The 27324-nt window shown below is 43.1% G+C and overlaps 1 protein-coding gene across 1 annotated transcript in view; it reads right to left on the bottom strand.

Annotated features, from left to right (window-relative positions):
• The window catches only part of myt1la (myelin transcription factor 1-like, a), a 49618-nt gene extending 23453 nt beyond the window's left edge, over window positions 1–26165 (bottom strand). The window contains exons 1-10 of the mRNA XM_041958727.1: window positions 26111–26165; window positions 25507–25540; window positions 21424–21486; window positions 9109–9211; window positions 8878–9033; window positions 8712–8811; window positions 5710–6267; window positions 5002–5045; window positions 3840–4233; window positions 1795–1929 (exon numbers count right to left, since the gene is read on the bottom strand). Coding sequence (XP_041814661.1) covers window positions 1795–1929; window positions 3840–4233; window positions 5002–5045; window positions 5710–6267; window positions 8712–8811; window positions 8878–9033; window positions 9109–9211; window positions 21424–21486; window positions 25507–25540; window positions 26111–26165 — 1642 coding nt within the window. The remainder of the gene's footprint in view (window positions 1–1794; window positions 1930–3839; window positions 4234–5001; window positions 5046–5709; window positions 6268–8711; window positions 8812–8877; window positions 9034–9108; window positions 9212–21423; window positions 21487–25506; window positions 25541–26110) is intronic.
• Between the last annotated feature and the right edge of the window lie 1159 nt (window positions 26166–27324).

The following is a 27324-nucleotide window of genomic DNA, read 5'->3' as shown; positions in this document are numbered from 1 at the left end:
TCACACGCTTGAATTCTGATTTAAAACATTTCTAAATGAGCAACAAATCCTCGGCTCCTCGTGGAGCTTTTAGCCCGTCAGACTCAGCAGATCCATAAAACGCCGTCGACACAACAAAGCACAAATGTAGAGTCATGCAGGACGGATGCATGATGGTGGACAGCTAACATGCTCAATGTTGTCCAACTTTCACTGCGACACAGTCCATTTAACAAGTCATTTGAAGTCACTGTTCATTCTTTAAACCATTTTAAATCAAGAGAAAAATATCTGTAGTTTTGAAAGTTTTCTGATCAGGTGACATTTTCCTGGTCTGACCTGTTCAGTTTTGTAGCATTAAGTAAGTGATCAATCTTAAATTTACAGCAGCCATCATACCGTGTGAACGGAAATGCATTCTGTGTACACTAAAGGACAATACTGAAGTGTCGCCAGTTACATCTAAACACTGTCAGATAATGAGTTCAAAGTAATAAATGGGCAGATATTTAATTTGTTTCAAGGTGATATAAAAAAAAGATTTTGGTTTCAGATCTACAAACATTTCTTAGAGGCACAAAGAATCGGATTATTTTGATTAAACTGAAGATTAAGAACCGCATTTTCCCTGAATGAGTCTTGTATCTAATGCTGCATTCAAGCACAATGGGAAAAATGGAAAACCCTCAAGTTTTTTCATCTTGAGAGCATTATTCCACAGTGCAGCAGTAACCCTCTTTGCTAGCCTTGTAGTCACTCCAGATAAACGGTTTAAATCAGCTCCTTTTATCATTCTATACGTTATATACATTATATGATATTTATTTGTCTGTTAACTAGTGAAACCAGATACGAAGAAACAGTGTTTAACTCATTTTAATTAGCTGAATGAATGCATTTAATATTGGATCTCAGACATTTTGCCACTGATTCATTGCTGGAAATATTCAATACCTTCAAAATGATGTGACGTGATGACGGTTTCCCCTCTGAGCTGCTGCTTGTAATTACAGCCTGAACAATATGACGTAAATGTGGCGTTAGACCCATTCACAAACAATTTTATAGCACCACAACCAAACAAAAAAGCTACACAGCAAAAGGTGATTTAAGTGCCTTAAATCAAGGCAATATATGATCGTTTTTATGTTGGAGCGTTTCTCTTGTTTCAAGCTTTTTCGTTTATTATCTAAGATATTATAACTTCTGGCTGAGATTTTATTTCTGCTTCTGACTAACTTGATGCTTGAAAGTAGAATTTCTAGAATTATAAAGCTGTTTGATTGACACTGACCAGCAAAAAACTGCTTTGTTGAAGTCAGAATTTCTTTGTATCCAGACAACTGTACTTGTTTTTACTCTGGCTGCACCACTTTTAAGATAACTGTGCTTCTTTCAGACTACATATTTTCCTTTTTTTTATTTCTGAAAATGTCTGAAATTTTCCTGCTCTGTTGTCAGATCATTTTTTCTTATTTTAAAGTCTGCTTTTTTCTTGTTTTTGAGAGCTGAGTTTTTGCAGGGTGACTCATACTAAATCTCGTACCGGCTGAGCTTCATACGTGATTACTGGTACATTCCTACTTGTATTTGTTCCACCAGAGTTCCTTCTTTTATAGCGTCGCTCAGGGGTCAACTCAACCGATAAGATGATTTTCTGCCTCTGAGAAATGATTGTACAATTAAAACCACAACCTCCACCACCGGACTGAAGTGTTACGCCAGCCGAAATGACTTGTCAGACTGTTCTTATTTAGAGCGTTTTAAAGCTGGGTGTGTTCTCAGTGCAGCTTGACATCCAGGCAGTGGACCTACTCTCAGGCGGGACTCGGTCTTTGTGAGGACACCCGGACAGGCTGCGGTGGTGCGGGTACAGACCCGTCACGTGACCAGTCCCGTCACAACCCGGCGTCGGACACTTACTCTCTTTCTTCTCGCCTCTGGAAGAGTCTGGAACGGAGAGATGAGACAGGAAGAGTGAGAGGCAGGTGGTGTTGGGTCGACAGGTAACCAGTCGGCTATCAAAGGACCAAATGTGAACCGGCTCTGGCTCATATTTGGCTGCAGCCTGGCTCTCGACCTCTGAACTGCCGCCCACATGTTGACCAATCAAAGCTTTGTTTGCATCTTTCTACACAGCTAGCTAGCTGCCGAGTTACATTCATGAAAAATCACAGAAAAACGATAACAAGCACAGGTGAGCTGTACAATCTGCTGTTAGTCGACATGACGACTCTTCAATCAACATATTGATTTAAACTAAAACGACTGAAAATCACACTTGTGGGAGGGACGCATCACTCACTAGAGACCAACAGCAAGAAATCTACCAACAAGAAGTCAGCTAACATGAACACAGTGACAGGCTGAATGAATGAGGTGAATCAAAATGGCAGGCTACAGTTTTAAGAGGGTGGATTTAGGCATATTGGCTGGAGAATCAGCTCCAGTTAGCAGCACTTGGGTCAGCTGTGAACCAGGAACTGACACCTGGAATTGTACCAGGTTTACTGATCATAAGGAAAGCTTTCCTGTGGACTGATAACAGCCTCCTCTGGGCTAATGAAGCAGTCTGAAGCCCATCTGAGTCTGTGGTGTGGCTGCACAGCTCTGACTCCCTCCCAGCGGCCGTGAGGTTGGATTTGAGTGGATTTAGAGAAATAGGCCGCAGATAGCGTCCCACAGATGGATTTGCTCTCCTAACGGGCCGTGCAGATTGCCATTACTCATGCCTGACAAGCCGGCCGTCTGATGTTCCCACACCAGCCTATTTTAACAACATAAGCTGCTGTCAGAGGAAAACCATGCATCTGCAAAAAAAACCAAAAAAAACATGTTGGTCCTGAATGCAGAAAATGAGTGGCCATTATCTCATCGGCGGCCATGTACAGCATTTCTGAAATAACACAATGGGATTTTAACAGGTTTTAAGAGCCCAGGGGTCAGAAAACTCATTCAACCCTGCAATGTGCACAGAAACGCTTGAATCAGGGAGGGAAAAGGCTCACATTAAAGTTACAGTTATGTGGGTTTTTTTCCTGCTACAGCGCTGATAGCCTCCGGCTGCTGCAGTGTTGAGGGCTACAATGAGTCAGGCAGACAAGATAAAGTTCCTCCCTGCTGACCCGGGGTCAGATTTTTGGAGTAAAACAAATTCAGGTCAAATGTGATGCAACGAGGTGATGTGAAATTGGCACAATTTGGAGAGGAAATGTGATCAGATGACGGCTTTGTGAATACAGCTCAAACACTGAAGTTTTTTCTGCTGCAGAAGACGTTTTTTATTGTTTTCATCGTCTCACAGTTTGACTTTTCTTCTTTCTGCACAGTTTGAAGCTTGTTTATTCTTTGTTTGTAAATTCTCTCTCTAAATTAACAAGATGTTAATTTTAAAATTGTTACAACATTATTTTGTTCGGGTGAGCATGAATGTAGTTTGATGGTGTAGAGCTACACACTGACTGGCTAACTGAACGAAATTTGCCTGTGGTAGTCCAGCCATGGTGGTAAAAATAGTCCTGGTATGAAAAAACCTCCCAGACTTTCCCAGATGTAAAATATTGGAGTGTACGATCACATGGATGGAGAGAAGATGTAGACAAAACTCTCCATGGAGGCGAGAGCTCAAAACTGCAGCGAATATTAAAACTTTCACGGCCAAAATGAAAGTTTCGTACACGATATGACACGACAGACTTCATGTTGGTGCATCTCTGCTCCAGGAGACTTTCTGATTGGCAGATTTTCCAGCAGCGTCCATGAGGAACATATAGAACCGACATATACAGTCTCACAACTTTGCTGAACATAGATCAATAATGACACGGCGAGGGTCAGTGTGTGGGCTTTTCGCTGCCTACCTTTAGGGTAGTACGCCCTCTTCAACCCATCGTGGTGCATCCTGGACTTGCGCTCCTCGCTCAGCCTTGGGCTGTGCTCACCCTGGCCGCGATGATGATGATGGTGGTGATCTCGACGGGGAAACGTGTGCTCCGAGGCCATCCGGTCCCTCATCACCTTTGCCCTCTCTGATTCCAGGGCGATGGCCTTCTCCAGCAGCGACAGGTTTCCCTTGGCCATGTCAAAGGTCTCGTCCGAGCGGTCGGAGGCCACCGACGTGGTGTCTTCGTCGCCCTCCTGGCTGCAGCTGGTTGGATAACCTCTGGATGCTGGGCTCAGCTGCTCCTCCAGCTTCATCAGGTTGGCCATGTCAGAGTAGCTGCGATCCAGAGACCTGGGCTCCCCCTGTGAACCCTGCTGGCAGCTGTCATACCTGAAAGGTAAGTCAGACAGGAAATGACCACCAGTGCAAAACGCAGGGAAAATACAGCGGAAAAAGCTGATGATGGCTGGCAGTTAGAACAGATCAAAATCTGTTCCCCGAGCCTGGAGAAATCACCAGGCAGTGTTTAGAGGTCCTGCTCCACTCAGTCTCTAACAGGGAGAAGTTTGGTGCAGTCAGTTCAGCCGTTAATGTCAGTCTGTGATACACAAAAGCTCGTTTTAAACTTTCAGTTTTATAATTTACATCAAGACTCTTACATCAAATCACAAACTACTATTGATAACTGTGGAGATTATATGAATCCCAAATATGACCTTCTAACATTTAATACGTCCCCACATGAAGAGAGAGGCAGCGTTACTGTGCCTCGCTCTGAGGCAGCACACGGTCTAATAAACCTACCTGATGAATAAAAATCTATTAAATTTCAATGACACGGGAGCCCCTTCAATCCAAACTGCTTCAGCCAACAGTGTTTCACTGTTACAAACGTGTGTCTCACTAACACAAACAGATGGTATTTGAACAGAAATGACATGCTGGTAACATTTTTTCAAAGGCAACAGAAACAAAAGTCCTGTCATCGCCTGTGAATGAACCAGGCTGCTGTTTACCGAGTGTGTCGGCTACGTCCTGGACTCGCAGGGCGACGCACAGCACACGCTCACAAGTGATTTGTTTGCCATTTTAATTAATACTAGATGCATTAAGCTAATTGTTTTATACTGCCTTAAAACAAGCAAATGTTTTTTTAAATACATTTTCTGCTTTTGTGCATCCCCTCAAGACAGACTTGAGAGACCCCCCCCCCCCCATCATACTCTCATTTTTCCCATCATTTGGAGGATGTTTGCAATACACTGTTGGATATACAGGTCACTGGATTAGTCTGACACCGAAGAAAACTTAAAAATGTGATGATTCTCAGGCAAGTTCTGTTATAAGAAGTGTCTTTTTCCTGTGTCTGCTAACCCCGGATGTTTATCACCACTTCCTTTATTTTACTTTATTCGACACGAACTGCGTCATTCAGGCACAAAGTGTTTTAACTGTCTCCATGAGCCGTGTGTGTGTTGACAAGAGGGTCAAATCAGGCAGATTACTGCAACAAACATGACTTTACGCATCTGTTCCTTTCGCTTCTTCGTCTCTTTGCCTCATGTCTCTCCCTCCACACCTCCCTTCAACTCTCCCGTTACCCCCGCGGAGGCGTGCCTCACAGTTTGAAGACTCCTGCTGTGGAGGAACAGCGCCCTCTAACTGTTTTCTGACATAAAAACAACCCAGATTTCCCTCCACATCACAGTAGAAATGCTAATGTGGGACATTACAATGTGAATATAAATGACTATGTGGAATAAACAGAGAGGTTTTAGAGGTTAAGTACCTGCTCTGCACCATCTGCTGGTCTGCCGGGATCTGGAGTTGGTGGTGGAGGGCGGGGCGATCGGACGTCTGCGTCTCGCTCAGTTTGCGAGCCAGATCGAAGCACTGGTTCCTCAGACACTCCAGACTGCTGAGACACACCTCCTCCTCGCTCTCATCCTCCTGAACACGGAGCCCGACCCCGGGCCGCCCGTTAGCATGGCCGCCATCGTCCACCATGGAACCTTCTGGGTATCCGTCCTCGGGCAGCATGGCGCCGTGGCCCTGCGCCAGGAGCTTCAGGGAATCTACCGTCTCTCTGACTACATCGCTGTCCAGGTCCACGCTCAGCTCGCCCTTCCGGTCCCCCTGATCGCTGCCGTCATCCTCATCATCTTCGTCGTCCTCCCCGGCGCTGTTGGAAGAGTTGCTGTTCATCTCAGACTCGGTCATGGCCTGGTAGGCGGCGTCTTCTGCGATCTTGCCCAGGTTGAGCAGCGACTTGGCGACCAGCTCGTCGTAGTTCTCGTACTCCTCTCCGGTGCCGTTACTGGCGCCGATGGCGCAGCTGTTGTTGTTGTTGTCGTCCTTCAGAATTGGGATGACCTTTGATTGTCCACTGGATTTGTAGTGGTTCTCTACTGTCAGGAAAGAGAAAAAAAACAAACCTCTCAGGCTTTACAGAGTCTGGGCATCTAACCACAAAACCCATCACAGCCAGTTTAACGAATCTGCAGTCTCATTCAGTATTTTGCTTTATAAACAACATAAACAGCAGGTAATTGGTCAAAAAGAGTAAATTGATTCATTTTGTAGATAATACAACTATCTTCTCATTTATACAATAACAATCCTGCAGATGAAAAGGAAATGAGGCTCATACAGTTTCTAATAAACTCAGCAATGCTGACGAACCCAGATTCTTCTCATATATTCCTGAATACATTAGCTGCATCCCTCCCAATTATGATCCACTGTTTACTCACAAAAAACACACAACCCAGAGCTGTGCAGAGCAGCGCTACTCTCCCCGCTAAGCCTCGCTGTTGATTTTGGGGACAGAGACGGCGAATGAGAGCAGAGAAATTGAAAAGGGAGGCGTGTGAGGTGCTCCGATTCGGGAGCCATAAATATTCTCAGGAGGAGAAGCTGAGGCAGAGCGCATGTGACACGTCCGCCGAGACGAGGAGGCGAACGGGGAGGGGAGGGGAGGGTGGGAGTTAATAACTCAGCAGAGCTCCTCTCCCGATTATTCGTGAAGCGCTGTCAGAAGCGATTGGGGACACGGGGGTGTTGGGGGTGAATCGAGGGAAACGTGGCGGGTGGGAGAGCGCCGAGCATCTGGTCTACCAGAGACTCGGCTCAGCGGCTCTCATCCTTCTCCTCTCCAACCGCAATGCAAACCAACAGTGGACACCAGTTTGACCCAGGGCAATGGAACCTGTAACAGTGCTGGGTTCATCCATCTGTTAAAGTCATCACCTTCGGGCTTTCACGCATGCGTCTACCTGATAGGGAAGACATGATGGGACCCCTGCAGACCGAGCCGCAATTCTGAAGCTATCTGGCATCTAGAACACAAGACTGAAAGACTGTCCTCCCAAAAACACATCATCTTCTCAAACCTCATTGGCTCAAAAAATGACCTACCACCTACGCTGACATTTTCCAGAAAACTGACCTCTTTAATAATGACTGTAATTATCGTAAGAATACAGTAATTGCAGTCATTATTCACACGGCCACACGAGGTCACTTTTAGCCCTTTTCAGCGTAAATGTTAATGCAAATCCACCAAATGATGATGAATCCGTTTTACATGTCATTGTTTCAGTTATTTCCTTGATAGTGAAACGGCATCGAGCTGATTTGGATCAAGCCTGATTATTCATTGTAATTTAACTGTGTCAATTATGCATTACAGACAACTGACCCTGGATCTGTCATAAATGATGAACTCACATCTCTGCTGAGATGTGGTGAGATAGCCAGTGGTACCATTTGAGACCTGTTCAGACCTCTTTGTGACTGTACACCACAGCTGGTTTACGTGTCAAACCGTTTCCTTTGGTTACCCTGTCGGAGTCAACGTGGAGAACTCATGGTTGTACTGTGATGCATTGTGTGTTCTTGCCAACTGCGCCAAAGGCCAGCTGGATGGATACAGGACTGATACGTATTGACAAATAACTATTCACACCTGCTCTGCACAATTTAGAGTCACTCAGCCAATTAACCTCAGCTGAATGCATCTGGACTGTGGGAGGAAACAGCAGGGAAACCCACGCAAACACCCAGCCAGGCGACCGACCTTCTTTCTTTGCTGCAACGCCACTGCACCAACCCATGAAAAAGACCCACAAATTTACATACTTTGCAAACTCATTTCTGGGTGCACTGCATCCTGGAACTGGCTTTACAGTAGCTAACCCTGGAATATAATAATTCTGGAGTCTTTGTATGAATATTTGGTTGCCGGCACCCGCAACGCTGTCCCTCAGAAGCAAAGGAGGAAGCTGTGAGACGGAGTAGCAAAACCTCTAGTGGAGGAGAAGCGTCAGATGTTGACAGTGGAGACGACGATCATGTGTTTAACAGAAACGATGGTTTCATAAAGGTATAATCCTGAAGATTTCCACAACACCAAGCCTTATTTTTATTACTATTAATCTTTGGCACTTTTTCAGCAATAGCCATTAAATGTGCAGTATTTACATTCTGTGACTACGCCTGCATACTTTTTTAAAAATTGTTTGTGGCGGAGTCCGCCACTCCCATGCTGAATTGAAATTACCCACCGACACTTAAGGGATTCACAGGAAACAAGCCATGAATGTAATCCTGCATCACAGTTTTTAATCTAATATACACTAAACAAACCTGAGAGTGGTCATGTGATATCGTGAAAGGCGGTATGGTTAAAAAGACTTTGGGAACCTGGTCTAAGCGTAACCAGGCCTTATTTGTGGGTCACATGGGTCATTTTGGAAGCTACCTGACACACAAAGACAGGAAACTGACAAAATGCAGGAAATGAGCAGGAAAAGCCGAAACAGAGACTCAGCAGACTCACCATGCTGACCATTCTGCTCCTCCTCTTCCTCCTCCTCCTCCTCTTGTTCATCTTCCTCTCCCTCCTCCTCCTCCTGCTCCTCCTCATCGTCACCGTCCTCCACTTCTTCCTCCTCCTCGTACATCCCCTCCTCCTCCGCTTGCTCTCCTCCCATTGTCGCATCCGCTCTCTCCACCTCTACCTCCTCCTCTTCTTCATCTTCCTCCTCCTCCTCCTCCTCTCCCTGCTCCTCGTTGTCCTCTGAGAACTCGTCCTCCACTTCACCGTCCTCATCTCCTTCTCTCTCCCCTTCCTCTTCCTCCTCATCGTCCTCCACTACTTCCCCTTGCTCCTTCCCTTCCTCCCCCACCTCCATGGCTTCATTCTCGTAGCTGACGTAGGCGCAGGCGTCCTCCTCCTCCTCCACCTCCCCTGGGCAGGAGGTGAGGAAAGGCCTCCTCTTGGCAGCTGGCTCCAGTGGCTGTTTTTCCAGAGCCTTCCTCTTCTTGGCCAGCGGGCAGCCGTAGATGCTGAAGCGAGACAGAGGGCACATACATGATCAGTGGCCATCTTTGTTCTCATATTTACTATTTGATCTTTCGCCGCAATTTTATCCTCAACTTCGACAAAGCTCGCTCTTCTGCCGCTACCTGGAGCCAATTTTCAGGTCAAATAAGTCTGAAAACCGAGCCAATCTGGCAGCACATAAGGGCAAGATCACATTTGATCCTACGGAGCCAGAACACAGCCGAGAGTGCCAACAGAGCCATAAACAACCCCACCTGATTGGTCATATATTATCTTTGGCCCTTCAGAAGTATGACGTGATGACTATGAAGATCACCACTGAATGGATGAAGGTTGAGCTCCGAATCTGCTTGATGGAAGCCCGTTGTGGTCAAAACGTAACCTACATTGTCTTCTTATAATCATTACATCCTGCTATATACACTATGCTATGCTAATTCTGCTCATGTTGGCAGTGCACTATTTTGGCAGCTCATACAAGAGGAAATGACTGTTTTGTGCTAACAGGAAGTGATGCACTGACAGCTGTCACACTTTGGAGCAATATTGCCAATGTCACATTGGAAAAAAACACAAAAAGCTGCAAAAATAAAGCAAGTAGAATTGTTAAGTAGTGATTATTCAATATGAAATGTTATCTAACCAATTTCTGGCCTGAAGTCTGAGGGTCATTTTAGCTCGAGTGCGTCATGAATACATGGTCAAGATTTTTATAAGTATTAACATCTTTTGCAGCATGACAGGATCACATGATGGTGACACACTCTGAATCCTGTAACCTGCAGATACAAGTTTGCATTTAAGAAAGCCACTCTGATTTCAGCCATTCCTTTTTCCTGTGGACAATGGATAGATCAGCCCCGATCCACTGTCAAACTACTATTCAGAATCATCTTCTTTTCATGGTTTTTGATCATGATACTATCATCATTTGTTGTGATTGGCTGAAACAGCTCTCCTATTTTTATCTGTGATTTTCTTTTCTCAAAAGAAAAATGTCTTTTCTTCTGTGTAGTGCCTGATTGTCTTAGTACAGGAGGGTCATCAGAGGGAGTGGCTTTGTGGGTCAAGGTCAAAGGTCAAAGTGCTGTGACTCCCTCTGCTGTGGTCCATGTGTTCAGGCACTGCAGTGGATTTCCACTCGTCCTCAGTGTGGAGGAGAATCAGCCTCTAAAAAAACCAAAGCTTATTCAACCAGGGCCTCAATTACGCAAATCCCATTATAGTCATTAACTGTTGGGAAAATTCTGCTTTAATTGCTCCAAAACAGCAAGCACAATTATACACGGCCTTAATGTGGATTTTAAGAAATCAATTAGCGCATTTCCATATGAAAGAGCTTATTTTGTGTTTGGAGGGCGAGTTGGAGGAGGTGACACTGCTTTTCTGACTGAAACTGCTGCGTGTTTGTCTGACGAACCTGTAAGAAAAAAACATTTTGACCATTTAACAACGACTTTCAATCAATGTCATACTGCTACTGAACTGCCTCCATAGGAATTATCAAGACAGTCAGCTATTTGTATAAAATTTAAAGACTGAACTATACTGAGGGCAGTTTAAGTGCAATGAACTCTTTCATATTTTCATGTTTACTGGAGCCAGAAAGTCCCAGTTTGCTAAAAGAGGGCAAGAGATCGGGTGAAACGTGCAACCAGCAACCACCACAACGGGCAAATACAAAAAAAACAACCTTTCTTTGAGTGCTGTTATGTCTCTAATAACGATAATAATTAACTTGACACTTAAAAAATAAAGTGCAGGGCACAGGACAGCAAGAAAAGATGAAAAGAAAAGTTACAGTAAACAGGCTATGTGAGGTATTACTTAGCCACAGCGCTTTGAGCTAAATGCTAACATTAGCATCAGCATCAACATCATGACATCGACAGAATGCTAATATTCTCCCACAGACAATGGCAACATGCTGACGTTTAGCAGGTATAACGCTTATCATATTCACTATTATACTTTAGCATGCTACCATGCTAATGTGAGCTAATTAGCAGTAAACCCAAACTACAGCTAAGACTATTATAAGCTGTTGCTTGAAGTGTTAAAGAAACTGACATGTTGATCTGATGATGGCATTACAGGACAAATCAGTGGACCATCGAAGTCGTTCCCAGAATACAGAAAGTCCAGCCGTGATGATAAGAAAGTATTGTGTGGTTTTTGATATTCATCTTGGTTTTGAAAGCCAAATAAAAGCATTTCAAGCTTTGAATAATCTTGCTGTATGAATTTCTGTCATGTCCAATACATTCAATCTGATAAACAGGCTAAAATACATGACCAGTCACCATCATAGCAGGACTTATAGAGTGGAACATACTTGAGCATCATCGGCATATTTGTTGAAATGGATGCTGTGTTTCCAAAAAACCTGACCCAAGTAGACTGAAAATAAGCTATGATTGACCCCTGTGGAACTCCACAAGACGGACTACTGTGGAGTGTCACTGTTCTGATTTTTAAAATTAATCATTTCAGTTTCACAACAGTAATGGAAGAGATCTCCCAGCTTGAGGAAACATGGTTTACAGAAATTCAGCTGAACCCAAAAGACTGTGTGCTAAATTAAATAATACACAGACTAATAGGTTAAAATAATTAATTCCCTGTAATTAATAAACAAAACAATCAATCCTAAAGGCATTCGTATTGGCATCACATTTGTAAAGAAATATCTGAGAATATCATTGCTTCAGAAAAAGACTTTATCCATTATCATTTCTCATCTTACTCATCATTGCCTTCATGTATATTCTATATTAAGATGCTTCTGTTTCTTCATAAAAAGGCATAGATTCAGTTTCATATAATGTAATCAATGACATGAATCTGTTCAAGAGATGGCGACATGAGATATGTCAGAAAAGCCAATGCAGAGTTTGAAATTGATTAGAGACAGAAAGCAGATAGACTGTGATTTAAATCAATTTCATTTACCATATAGCACTGCAGCGTACACAGCATAACACACACACACACACACACACATTCACACACTCCACTTCTCTTCTAAGAATCCCTCCATCTTTTACCTATAAGCTGTCAGCTTGCCTGTTTTTGTGTGTGTGTGTGTGTGTGTGTGTGCATGTGCATGCGCACATATGCGTGTGTGTGTGTGTGTGTGTGACCTCAGCCACCTTGCTGTCTCCCGCCAATTAAAATTCCGGTGGTAATTAAAGCAGATCAGAAACGAGGGAATGCTGCAGACAAGGGCGAGAGACTATGCATGGTAATTATGTGGAGGGAGAGAGAGGGGGGTGGGTTCACACATTACATTTTCTCCTCTCACTAAACTGATCTGCTGCAGTCTGATATGATGCAACGTGCCTGATTAGATCGTGTATTGATTCGATCGAAGATGTTAACCTCAACTGATTATGACGAGCATCAGATTGAACACAAGTACAGTCGTGGCCCAGATACAGAAATATTTGTCTGAAAATGTATTTTGATGAATGTGTTAAATTTGGGGGCTACTCATTTACTATTCCCAGCATCAGATATTCTTTTTGAATGAAGGAAGGAGTGACAACACCAGTTTCTGCACAGAATGCTGTATTATGAACAGATTAAGAATGTGAGGGCCAATTATTTCTGTTGTGATTCATGCCGATAAGCCCCAGAGCTCTTTTTAACACTGTCGACTGTCTTTTAAATCCTGTACATTTTAATCAGTGTAAGTCATCCAGAGAGGAATGTCTTCATTTTTTTACCTTTTTTTGTGATAAAATCAGCGAGATACAATCAGAAATGGTGGCCCCTGATTCTTTTATTGATGCCCTCTGCCCCAACCGTGCTACTTTATCAAGTTTTATGTCTGTCTCCATAAATGAGCTTTTGATCACTGTGGCGCACCTCGAATGCTCCTCAAGCCCTGCAGATATAATGCCTCCTAAATTTCTCTGTGAAGTAATGGTTGTGACTTCCCCTTGGTTGCTCTCAATAATTAACAGTTCTTTATCCTCTGGCCACATCCCAGAATATTTGAAGACTTCCCGTGTGCAACCAAAAAATCTGGCCTCGATCCATCAGAATGCAGCAATTACAGACCAATTTCAAATTAGCCTTTTATTGCAAAACTCTATGAGAAGGCAGTCTCCAAACAACCCCTCGAAGCGCTGAGACAACATATTTATGCACAATTTCAGTCAGGAATTAGACAGCATCACAGTACCCAGACCATAAATATTAGGGTGAAAAAGTATCTTTTAAGAACGGCTGATGATGGTGAATGTTCCATCCTTGTAGCGCTGTTGATTGCACAGTTCTGACTGAGAGGCTGCAGCACTGGGTTGGTATATCTGAGAAGGCTCTGAAGGGGTTTTGTTCTTGACTTGTGAGTCCCTCAGAGTCAATACTGGGACCAATTTTGTTCTCTCTCTCTCTCTATATATATATATACTCCCACTTGGCCATGTTATATATAGACAAAAAATTAATTCCACTGCTATGCTGATGACACGCAGTTGTATCTCCCAGTAAAGCCAACCAAGACTTCAAACCTCTCCTGTCTTAGAAAGAGTCCAGAAGATATTACATTTTTTTTCTTAAATTAAGCTCTGATAAAGCAGAGATTATCATCAATGGTCGTGGCAATCTGCATCCTAGTATCCAGTCCTCACTCAGTCTTTGGTCCCCTATCAATTAATGTCAAACGAAATGTCAGGAACCTCGGTGCGCTGACAAGGTCATCCACTCATGTTACTGCCATCTGAGGAATATTACTATGATACGGCCGATCCTGAATGTTAATGACATTCAAACTATCATTCATGTTTTTTTTTTCCTCGCGGTTGAACTAATGGTCTTTTAATGAGTAGAAATCAATTAATAGACTCAAATTGTGCAGCGGTGTGACAGCAAGACTCTAAACAAAAAACAATCAAAGAGAACACATTACTCTAATTTTAATGTCCTTACGCTGGCTGCCCATTTGTTTTTTTGTTAAAGCCCTTCATGGCCTGGCCCCAGAATGTCCAGAATATATATCTGAACTGATGTCCTTTTACCAACTGGTGTGCAGCCTGAGATCCTCAAGCAGGAACCTGCTGCGTGTTCCCAGCTCAAGCTCTAGGACTTAACGTTTGCTGGTAGGGTTCCTTGGCTGTGGAGCGACATGCCTGAGGAACTCTGGCTTGATTCATCAGTATCTATATAATTTTTGAAGACTTACTGTTATCGAATGGTAAGGGTACACATTTTTTTTTTACATGTTGTCCTTGGTGTTTTATTCATGGTTTTTAATCATCCATTGTTAAGTTTTATTCCTCTTTTATTCCTAATGCTGTACCTGCCTGTTTATTCATACATTACTCTGTAATTATAGGTGTGTTTTATGTGTAAAGCACTTTGTAATGCTGGTTTTGATAAGTGTTATAGAAATAAATTAAAACTTTTTTATTATTAATATTATTAATATATTATATTAATATATATAATATATTAATATAGCCTTATTGTTGGTAAGCTAGCAAGTTAAAGTCTGATTATAGTGTGTCTTTTAGCATTTGTCAGCTCTAAAAGTGCTAGTTAGCCCACTTTAACTTACATGAGTTTTCCATGGCTGGTGTCATGTTTGCTGCCACAGAGGACATAATTTCCTGAGAGAGAGTGTGGACAACTGTAAGCCCCTATCGTCCCTCTGAGGACACCTGAAGGCCATTATTATCTCTAAATCGACACCTGTAGTTTATTGTTTTCTCCTTATGGACATCTGACATTCTTTACATGGACATGGACTCTTAATGACCACCTAGCACTAGATCATTGTCTTTGTGTGGGCACCTGGAGTCCATTGTTGTCTCTACATGGTTTAACATGGTCTCTACATGGACAACCAGAGTCCATTTCTGTCTCTATGAGGACATCTAGACTCAGTTTTAGCCTCTATGTGGACACCTGGAGTCCATTTTTGTCATACAAAGACACCTGGAATCTCATACTTTTTTCTATGCTTACCTGGAGTCCACTATTTTCTCTATGGGGACCCCTGGAGTGCATTTTTTTGTATCTACTTGGAAATCTGGAAATCCATTCCTTTCACTAATTGGACATCTGGAAGCTGTTATTATCTTTATGTGGAAACCTGGGAGTCCATTATTGTCTGTCATACCATGTCACTTTACCATAGCAACAAACATGGCTGTGTTGAAATCCACCTGTATGTTTCAAAGTGTGCTTGTAGTCAGTTATCCATGGTCAGATCAGTTTCGCCAGTCATTTCACTGCTGTCAGAGCCTGAAGCATCTGTACTGTTGCTACGTTACCTGCAGTTCAGTTTGAGGCCCCCACCTGTCAACTAATCAGAAACAGGTATTTTTTTGCAACTTATGCATTATCAACCACTGGAGTCAGACATAAATGTAAAATTTGTTTAACGATATCTAATCAACCATCCACCTCCTCGTTAATAAAAGGTGCAATATGTAAGAACTGGCCACCAATCGAAGGTTGTTCTAAACAAAGAGGGAGCAGCATATCACCAGAGTAACCACTAACCACCTTTTTAAGGCAGCAGTTAAGCTCGACTTATTCGGTAAAAGACTGGTGTAAGAATATTTCCTTTCTTGACATTTTGAGGGGTTTTTTTGTTTATTTATTTGACTAAAAAAACTAAAAGAGCTTGTAAAACATTGCAAACGTATACATCTCCCAGCTGAGATGGTCTATCGCCTCTTTAGGTACAAAGTGGTATTATGGGCTGGCTGGAAAGCGGGCTAACTTCAGTAGATATCTCTGCAACATTTTAGATTTAGATTTTTAAAGCTGCAAAATTGTGACTTCAATATCATCAAGTTTAAAAAAATATATTAGTACTTGGTGTCAGTGAGTGATGCAGGTGACAGAAATATCAGCTGCAGCGTGATAATTACATCTAGGTATGTGTGGTTAGGTGGGAACATTGCCACAGGCAATGCCACATGCCAACACTCATCGCCGTGGCAACGCTTTGGCACCAACAGATGGGGGGAGTTAGAGGGGAATATATAAGAGACTGGGTGGTGGCAGTGAGGCAAGGGGGGGGGGGTAATGTGGGCGACACAATGTTCACATCCTATACTAGCGGTTGCCATGGGAGACAGGCTGCATCCCTCCTGGTCCTCATACTGCAGCATCCGCACAGTGCTGTCGCCATGGTGACATCCTCCAGAGAGATAGAGAGAGGGAGGGAGAGGAAGAGTGAGAGAGAGACAAAGAAAGGCAGGGGAGGAAGAAAGAAACAGGGGGGGGGGGAGAAAGAGGCAGTGACTTTGAACCTGACTACACCCCCACCCCCACCCCCACCCCCAACTCATTCAGTACCATGAACAACACTAACTGTGTCTCGGCGTCAGGAAGTTATAGGTCCCAGCAGGGTGATGAGGAGCTGTGGAGAAATGTTGTGGAGGCTGGGTAGCTGGAATAAGATTAGGTTAAAGGATAACAGGCAAATACAGGCCACATTTTGTAAATTTCTTATTCTCAATAAATCGCATGAAAAAACAGGCAGACTCCATGTTTCATGCATGGGATTCAAACTGCATGCCTACACACAAGGGATTCACATACTGTGTTCCAATTCCATACTACAGTAAATACTAATGCTACAAATCAGCCAGGAATGAATCTCAAGATATACAAGTTAAATCTGCATTTATCAATATTTTCTATGAACTGTGGCTCAAATAACTACTGAACAGTACGTGTTATGGGAAAGGGGTCACTCATAGTGACAAATTCATTGAATTATGCCTCAAATATGCAGTTTCCACTGATCCTACAGAGCATTTTAGCATCTTTCAGATCATTGTTTCTGTCTCACAGCTCACAACTATTTTAGTTCAGTGTCACCAGGCAGCAGGGATACCTCCACTCTACACTGCCTGCCCAGCATCAAACAGCAGGCAGACAGTTCAAGTTCAAGACTAGTGGTTTTTAACCTTGCCCCACATTATGTCATGCAGTTCACTGCATTTGCCTTTCACAGGTGGTCACTTTTACTTTAATATTTCTCACACCAGTTCCCTGCTACTGCCAGTCTCAGTGCTAAGCTAGACCAAAAACCATCTCTGTACTGGACACACTGAGATGAAGCTGATTTCCATCCTAATATTTGGCTCTGGGAAAGACACGTACGTCAAATAAAGCAAGTTAGATATGGTTGATCAAAGTTTGGTAGAGTCGCAGGAAACTTCCGAACCGTATAGAAGGAATGAAAAGGAAAGTGAATGATTTTGCAGATAGCGTGTTCTCCCTCGCTGTGTGTCTTTGTAAAATCAGACGCTTGTGTACTGTACACTCCTGTGATCAGCCGATGATTAACTGATTAAGTGATTCAGCCGTTGTTTTCCCCAGAGAGGGAACCATCAGACGACCTACTTCTCTCCCTCTCTTTTCTCTCTCGGTCTCTGTCTGGCTTCATGTGTCTCTACCTCTGTCTTTCCTTCTCTGTCACTTTTTTCTCTTCAGTCGTTTGTCGGCAGGACTACTTATCAGAGATGATGAAGGGAAAGACAGCCTTGCGGTGAGATTGTTGCTGTTATTTCCCGTGTCGAGAAAGAACTTTGAGCCTCAGCTTTTTAGTCAAACATGTACAAGAAGAAGAAAAAATGGAAATCTGAACATCGACAATTCTATGACAACTGGGCACCTCCCTCTGCTCATGAAGATCATGTAATGTGATCGAGAGCTCTGGAAAACCTACCACACGGACCTTATAGTGAGAATGTCCTCTTCAAAGAGAGAACAGGTTGCAGCTCAGTTTAAACTGTGCATTCAAAGCCTTCTGACGTGAACACTTCCTGCTGAACGCTCGAACACGAATCAGCCACCAGCTTCTGTTGGTTTATTTTTGTTGTTTGTTTGTAGCGAAATTTAGGATTGTGATCCATTTATGATCCATCACTATAAATAAGAAGCCGTAAGAACTGAAGCTAAGCTATTTTTTGGAGTAGCTGGACGTTTGGGTTTCATGGATTTAGATTCTGGATTTGAGGTTTTTGTACCTTGAGGTTTGGGGTACTGAATTTTAGGTTTTCTTTTTTTTTTTTGGAATTTGAATTGTTTGGCTTTGTAATGTTGTGTTTTGCCTTTTGGGGTTGTAGATTTTGTGATTTTCTGTTTTTGGGTATTGGGGATTTGACGTTCCAGATGTTTTGGGGTTTTGGTTCCATCAAGCAGGACTGATGTGAAGCGGTTCACTCACATATTCATAGATCTGCATTCAAACATTAAAGGCTCCGCCACACTCGGCCCAGGGAAATTCATCCACGTGTACTTGTGAAATGTTTGTCCCTGGAAGCTTTGTGTCATAGCGACTACTTGAAATGTATCTGGCGAGCTAACTGCTAACACAGTAGCAAGCCGGAAACAGGGTTGTGCCTGTCTGTCACAACAGCTATTTGAGCTTCCCTCTGTTTTGTTTGTATTGTGCTGTTTACTCACACTGGCTTTTTGTTCTCAGGATTGTACATAATTCCATTCAGTAAGAGTTATTGAAGAGGGGGAAAAAAGCTCTCTGATGCATGCTCGTTAGCTCAATTACTAATGGGACAATAAGTTCACACAGTTTATTTAACAGACTCCTCTCTCACGACTGGCTGGAAACCAAAACTCTGTTGTGCAGCAGTTTACACTCCGACACAGGAGATCAAATAGAGTCTGTGCTGACACGCAGCTAGTAAACCATGTTAGCTTCCTCTGCTTTGGCCTCTCAGGCTCTACGTTCCCTCAGATATCAGCACTATCAGGACGGCTTGTTTTTGGTCAGAGGACAAATTCCAGTGTCAACGTTCACCAAAGTTGGACTCAACATGAAAACTTTGCCTCCAGAGAGAACTGCAGAGATTCCATTGAAATTAATTGCTTTGGCAGCGAGATTTTTCAGTTTTAACTGGTGCCGTGACCAGGCTTTTCCATTAAAAAAATAAACTCTTCAGTACCACGAACTAACACTGAGGTCTGCACCAAGATCATAATAAAAATATTCCTGAGCCCCTGTAATAATAGTAGAGCAGTGAAGTGAAAGACGAAGAGGTAAGTGGGTTTATAAATCTGTCCTTGTCTCCCTCGATCCTTTAAAAACAGCCATCAGAGTATTCATAAGAAGGTATGATGAGGGCTCTTATTTTGGTTTTGGACCCTCTGTGTGCCTGATGCTGAAATTTACTGAGTGTCTCCGTGCCCTTCGCAGCACCATCAGTCTGCTCTGCCAGCGATTCGCCATCCTGCCCTTCTCATTATCTCTCTATTACCTCAGGCGTCAAACCACCGCTGTCCTGAGCTGTGCAACCGCTACATGCAAGCCTCCCACACACACACAACAGCCTCTACACTGAAAAACAATACCTCAGAGACAGTCCCAAATAACCTCAAAATTTCTCAATGAGTGCTTTGATTTCATAATGGATGCTTAAATCCCATTTTTATTAAATATTTCAATTTCCTCCTCCACAGCCTCATATTCAGGCCTCGAATGATGTTTGCATTTCAGTGAAAACCTCTGTGGTCCACTTATTCTTCATTGCGGCTATAGTGTGCAGGCTTTGATGTATATTTCACCTGGTTTTATAAAATTTATGATGTTTCAACCAGGATTTGTGCAGAAGAATGTTTCTGCAGCCTTACATTGTTAGAAGAAAAAAAACATATTTGCATCACATCCTATTGGCATGTTTTCACTCATTCTAGGAAAAATGAGATAATAATTACTACTTGATGAACTCACTTGTTAAAATGTATATTTTCCCAGCTTAAGATCTCACTCTGCCTGCAGGTTTACTTCAGAAGATTTCAACATTGGACACGAGCTGAAATGACTCGTAGAGAGCGTCACTTTTTGCAGCAGCCCCCTGCGTTTGTTGGTAATTCACCGTTTCCAAAGGCGTCAGAGATCTAAGGCAGAAACTATCCAGCAGTCCAACCCCTCGAGCCGCAGGACGGGCAGCCATCGGTCGGTGTGACCCGAGGACTTCACAGCTCCACACTCTGCCTGATTGGTTTTCTATCTGCCGCCCTGTGACAGAGCGCTGGATTTACTGAGCTGGAGGCTGCGACCTGCAAACGCTACCAATCCAGGAGGTTTGAAACCGTGACGTGAGCTCATTTATTGTCGGTGCGATTCGGTTTCTGAGCTGCTAAGTGAGATGTTTGAAGCCTGCAGGCAGGAGCGTAGCCAAACCCACGCCCCTAATAATTTTTGTACGATCCGCCAAGAAAAGTCTGTGCAATTTTCTGATTATTTCTACTTTTTTCCACATTTTATTTCTCATTCTGAATATTTAAATAATTAAAATTTCTGTAAAATGTATGACCTACGTAATCATTTTCATTGATTTCTTATGTTTGTGCCCCCAAAACAGTAAAACTTATAGATCAGAACTGGCCTTATACTGGCCACGTGCGATTTTGGTCTTATTGTAGGACCAAAACTCCTTTTCAGGTTGTTAAAACTCCTGAATTCTCAGCCTGCAGGGTCAGCTGCCCAATGTCACATCAAACCCCCTGATAAATGCAATTCAGCCTTTGGACAATCAAAAGTCAGTGGAAACTTTCACATTTTTCATCTCTATTATATCTCACTGAATGAAGCAGAAATGTTTGAAACAGGCAAGTTAACAAGCTGGCGAAACGCAGCTAGACATTGAATTAATTCAGGTAGATTTTAATCGACATTTTGAAGAAAAAAGTATTCCCAAGCCCTCTTTTACAGAGCCTTCTTCCCGGAGTCTTTCAAATAAAAGCTGCAGAGAGATGGCTGAAATCAGAAAACTGATTCTTGTCCGATCAGATTTTCACACACTTCACAAAAGACACTTTGGACAATAGTTTTTCTACCTCACAATTTCTTTCTGTGAGAAAAAATAATGTTGCCTTCTTCACTTTACATGCATCCATTCTGGTTTAATATTAAGAGTGACCTTAATATACTCTTTATACAGAAAGTGTCGGTACGGCTGAGAGGGTTATACTTTTTAACGCAATATCTCATTGTACATAAAGTTTAGGGCATCCTCGGACATCAGCAACTCTTCTCAGCCTTCATACAAAAACAGCTAATTTCTTAGACCAACAGTGTTTTCAAAGATTTCAAAGCAGCAATATTAGAAGAAACTATCACGTGACACAATTACTGTATGTCTCACAGGTCCTTCAGCACTGACTCAAAGAACAGTCTAGACCTTTCATTATCAGCGCACAAAACATGTTGTGCAGTTCGTACCTGCGGTGTCTGGCGTACTTCCCGCTGACATGACCGCTGCCATCACAGCCTGGGGTGGGACAGCTGAGGGGGAAACACACACACACACACAGGGTCAGAACACACGCAGCAGCACACACACTGTGCAGCAGTGTTGTGTGAATGATGCAGCATGAGGTCTGCGGCTGAACCTGTGGCACGGTTAGCGGTTTACTGGCAATGTGACGATCTTTGGGAACATACTGATCATACGGATCGACGATGGAGAATGTCTCTGTTGGAATCTGTTACAACTCTTATGGATCCGAACCGACTTCAGCGACTGTCTGCCACAAACAAGCAAGATACCGACTTGTTTGCTAAATTTTAGCTGACGCAACACAGAGGGCAGGGTCGTCTGTGCACAATACGACCTTGGCCAATCAAACACATGCAGGCGTACATTCCTGCTAGATTACTGTGTCACATAAACATCATATTTCTATGTGTTCATTTGTGATCCTCACACAGAGGATAAAAGATTGCAGCCATGATAACTTGTGGTGTGAAATCCTGTCTCATAGCATCATAAAGCAATGTGCGGTGTTTAGTCTTTAAAACCATGAATCGACGACTCAAACCGGCTTTCATGGATTATAAATTATTGTCTCAACAGCACCTGAATCAACACCACCACCAGTGCAGCCGCTTGATTATTTCAATCTGAACCGGCTTACTGTTAGAAAGAAGGTCAAACCAGCCCGGGCTTTCTGTAGTCCAGGGTTTAGATCATAGACTGTATAAAACACGGGCAGGACGTCACCCACAGGTTTCTGAGGAGCCCATGTGAAGCTGTGTCAGTGTCTCCAGCCGCCGCCATCTTGGTAGTGTCTGACCACCAAACTCCCAACGAATCCAAAAATGGGCAAAGAGGTGGAGTGTGGGTGGAGCCGAGGCAGGCCTGGTTCCTTGCAGGTAGCTGTCACTCAAAGCAACTATGCCCATAATTCTGCACAACTTTAAGCCTTAATATAATTTAAAAGAGTGAGTTATATAAACATTAATCCCAGTAAAGTTGTCATGAGCTGGGAAATTAGCTATAGAGACCAAATCTGTTTTTTGTGGCAGGCTGTAAACATGTTTATCTCTTCTATGAAATTGGACATTTTCATATGGAGGTCTATGGGGATCGACTTGCTGCAGCTTTTGGCACCTTCAAGTTGGCTTCACTTATCAGCCCTGGAGGTTGCTGCTTGCCTGTTTAGATGAGCACAGAGCTAAGAAATGTGAGCAAAGTGGATGAAAATACCAAAAATTCACAAATCCTGAAGGTTAAGGATGATTTTTTTCACATTATTTTCATCTGGCCTTAATTTGGAGAACTGTAGCTCATTTCATTCGGCTGCTTCCACCGTCAGCAGCAGGTTTAAGTGCTTCTGTCTGGGTGTTTTTTGGTATCGTGGCTGCAGTCGGCAGCAGATTTCTCCGGAGCTCTGAGTCACTCTGCTGCAGCTTTCAGGCCTCTCTGCCCTGAAGACACGCAGACCGCCAGCCAACGCACCCGCCTGGCTTCAGGGAGTCCACACCCGCGGCCTCTGACCCCACACTGCAGAGCTCCACCCACCCTCCACCCAACATCACCTGATCTATCCACTCTGTAACTGCAGGCTAAAACGAGTGCTGCACGAAGATAGAGACATCACGAGTGCAGGGAGGCAGAGGAGGAGGAAGAAGAGGAGGCATGATGAGAAAGAGGAGTAAGGCAAGGAGGTAAAGGAGGAAGAGGGTGAGGGTGAGGAAAAAGCAGATAACAGCAAGGAATACAGAGGGGGGATGGGGGGAGTAGGTAGGAGGGATCAAAGAAGGAAAGGAGGAGGGAAATAGACGCAAGGTGAGGGAATGAGGTGGGAGAAGACGAGGGACCGAAATGTAGCAGAAAGAGAACAAGAACATGAGGAAGAGGAGAAGGAGAAAAAAACATGATGAGAAGGAGGCCGAGCAGAGGGAATGAGGAGGAAGAGAAGGCAATTTGTTCACGGTGAGGTGGCTCATCAATCAGTGTGGGAGCAGAGACTGATAGTGTTGACTTATTGATCCCTCTGTGTGTGTGTGTCTGCGCGTGTGTGTGTGCATGTGTGTATGTGTACAGTCTTCAATTCCCCGATACAATGTCAAACACACTTTCCAATCATGATATAATTCCCAAAACGCGTCAGTGCGACCTTCACGAGCTGCTGCATCGAGCCTTAAAATCCTCCTTTTCTTAAGACAACAAAATACTTTTTCCTCTGTGGTGAGAAACTTCTCCCGTTTCCAAATGAATGCTTCCTTCAGGAAGCTTCTTCTCCAGTATTTTCCTTTCTGACGTCGGTGCAGAGTATTACTTATTGACGTCAACACTCTGACTCAGTGCCAATAAGAGACAGATCCCCTCATACTGGCAGAAGGTTGTGTTTGTGTAAGGAAGATGATTGAGTTTGAGACAAACTTGTTTGGACTAAAATGTCATGACAGTATATCCAAGTCTTGGCCAAATGTTGGCGCCGGGTGACCAAAAACACAAGGAATCACCCTAACCACTCGTTTCTCTCTGGCGATGCCGCGTTCCATCTTTAGCCCCCTCAGCTCGCAGGACAAAAATCACTTATAGGCAAACTGGAGTTGGAATTAAAATTCCGAGCTGTGATGCTGCAGAAACTGCAGATCAGATTCCCACTGAGCTGACAGATGTGATGTGTTTACTTAGCAATTAAAATCAAGTCATGGAAGACTTTTAATATCATAGCCACATGTCTTTCTTCCCCAAATCTGCCACGCCACTATGACAAATTAATTTGTATATGTTTATCCTTGCAGATTAGTCAGTGACTGTGGTGGAGAAAATAAAATTGATGAAAAATATTCAATGGTTGCTCATGACACGCTTATGGTATTTCACAGTATTTACTGTATGAGTCATTTCTAGCATTACCGCTAACTTCAAAGCTTCTCTGACCACGTCTGGCCCTGGGTGCACAGCCCTCACCAGCACCCATCAGATTTAAATTCTGGGTGAATCATGCTGAGTTTTCTGCTCCTCTGCTCAGGGCTCACACAGCGCAGACAGGACATGTTGTTTACAGTAAAGCGTTGACCTGGATCAAACCGGGTTCAACCATAATCTGCTGCACACACCAATATTTGTCAGTTTTACTAAATGAGATTAAGTGAAGCAGAAACTACCCTTCCTGCACACACACACACACACACACACACACACAGGTAGCAGTCATATTCAGCATTTACTGTCAGTAGCTGCTGGTGTGTTTCTCCAGTCATGACACAAAATATAGTAAGTCATCAAAATGTGACGCATTGCTGGTGAAGTTAGTTGTAGCGTCACATAACACACTGATGACCCACTACTGTGTGTCATATCAGCTTTTCACTTTGCCTCAAGCCCAGCTCCCTCTTCGGCCTAAACGTCCGGTACAGCTTCTGCCAATACACCGAATCCACCTATTAGTCTCATGCTGCATCTTATGCTCGCTCATACAAAGCAGTCCTTTTCTGGAGAGTCACACGGTCCGAACGTGCACATGTCATTCTGGCCCAGTGGTGTAATGGCGTTTTGATACTTACATTACTCATAATCCAGACAAATGGCCCCTAGAAGCCAATTTGCTTTTGATACTTTAAACACATTGTGCTGACATTTTCAATGCATGACCTGGAGTCTTTTCATATTGCAGTATTGCTACCTTCATGATCTGAATGCTTCCTCCACCTCTTATCAACACCACCCCCGCTGTGCCGCAGCTGCCTGTGTAACGTCGTCATTTAACATTATGTCAGGAAAAAGGTTTTGTGCTCTTGACAAGTTCTTACGCTCATTCTCGGGTGACTCTGGATGGATGGTTAAACTGCAAGAGTAAAGAGCTGGTTCCACAACCTGAACAGAGTCCACAGTGCACACACATCGAACCCCTGCATCCAACTGTGGTGAGTCCAAAATTATGAGACATGTAACTCATAATTAAAACTCTCTCAATATCATTTTCTCTGAATGAATACAATGTGGTGACTTAATGCAACAATAAACGAATGAGTGTATTTTGCAGCATGAACCAGCAGAGGTTTACCTACCTGAATAACTCCTGTGTTACTGCTTCCACGGCAGCTTCAGACAGAAACAGAACAAAACCATTAATGTTATAAGTTCAACGATCCGCAGCCAACCAACAGTAATTAACACATCTGCTGGATGTGGGCTTCAGATTAACATTTAATGACGTTCAGTCAGGTGTTCATCGATTTGTATCTAGCACAAGACAAACAGACTGCGACAGACAACATTTTACACAGTGTACATCTATTTAAATATTTCATATGTGATATACATAAATATTTCATATATGTCACATTTCCCATTTTTACAGTCAAATATAAGCATCAGAAATATTCTTGTTTTCTTACTTACAATGTTAACGTGCCTCCCACATCCTGATTCGGCTGTTAATCATGTTTCTACCTTAAGCAGTAAAAGCTTTTGACTAAAGATTCATTAAGCTATTATGAGTAAAAATAGCTGGCTGGGACATGAGTGGTTGTAATAGTTGCTGCCGGATTAGCTACGGTCACTAGCTAGCTGGCACACTGTAGCCAGGCTGCATTCGTTAGCATGTTTCTTCTAAAAGGCAGTGATTCAAAGGTCTTGACCAAGGCGGATAGAAAGCAGACAGACTCGCACCTCTGACTCCTTTGGACCGTGTGCGATGGCGTTTTTTAACGACGTTCACCTCCATCTGAGGAGGAAAACACAAGTCAGCACTGAAACTGTGATAGCAGAAAGAGAACATGCTGTTAGTTAGCAAGTTAGGAAGAATTAGACACATATCTTAGTGTGTTTCCTGTCCACAAAGCAACCGCCAAGAAAATACATTGCAACTGACCTTGGAAATTCAACAGCAATCCTCAACCCAACAACCTGAACCCTGAAAACCCTTTACATTCCTGAATAACAGCTAACACCAACTAGCTAGCACTTAGCAATCACCTAGAACAGCAGGTGGTTGCAAAGTGGTGTTGTGACTCTAAGCGAAGTAGTAGCCACCACTAAACATGCTAGCACTGCTAACACCCTAGCAGAGACGCAGCAAACCACCACTTCCGGCAGTAGATTTACAACCATAGCAACTGTTTAGAATCCGACAGCTAGAAACATAACAACAGGTAGCATCACATTAGCAAAAAAGCAAATTGCTGGCTAATGTGTATGCCACAAGCTAGCACCAACATGTTGCACAAGTTCTTCCATGTTCACTCCATATTTTTTTGTGAATTTCTTGACTTTACGCAAAAATGTGACTAGCTATCTTCAAAGTCTGATTGAACCATTTAAACTTAATTTGTCTTAGGTTAGAGAAGCTAAAAACGCTACGTCACCATAGCGTCACAACCTTTAACATGACTGACAAAAATAACTGCGTTAGAGGAGCAATGTATTAAACTTAACTACCAATCCTTTGTAAATTAAGCATTAATTAGTTGATTTTGTTAGCATGGTTTCATAGTTTAGAATGAATGGGAAATATCTTACTATGCTAACCTAACTGACGTTATTTGGTCATTTGAGGTATGTCTTGTTATTTTTGTGAAATATGGGAAACTTTTCCCAGCTTCCATCATTATTAAAAAGCATTTTGTCACGTGTCGACCGTATTCCATATTTATTTCACAACATGTTTTAATCTAGTGATGTAAATTTCACTGCTGCAACCGGCTCCCCCTTTGTTGTCTGCTTGTTCATTAAAGGCCTCTTATTGTTCTGATTTCACATCAATGAATGTACAGTAAATTATACTAAACAAACAGTGTGACTTATTTATCTGGTTGTGACAGTGCGACCTACCTGGTCAGAGCTCGGTGTGGCGCTGGTCACGTAGCTGAAGAGTCTTTATAGCA

The sequence above is a fragment of the Chelmon rostratus genome, chromosome 18 (assembly GCF_017976325.1).
Source record: "Chelmon rostratus isolate fCheRos1 chromosome 18, fCheRos1.pri, whole genome shotgun sequence".
NCBI classification, from domain to species: domain Eukaryota; kingdom Metazoa; phylum Chordata; class Actinopteri; order Chaetodontiformes; family Chaetodontidae; genus Chelmon; species Chelmon rostratus.
The sequence above is the reverse complement of the archived record's forward strand: the minus strand, read 5'-3'. Positions and strand labels throughout refer to the sequence as shown.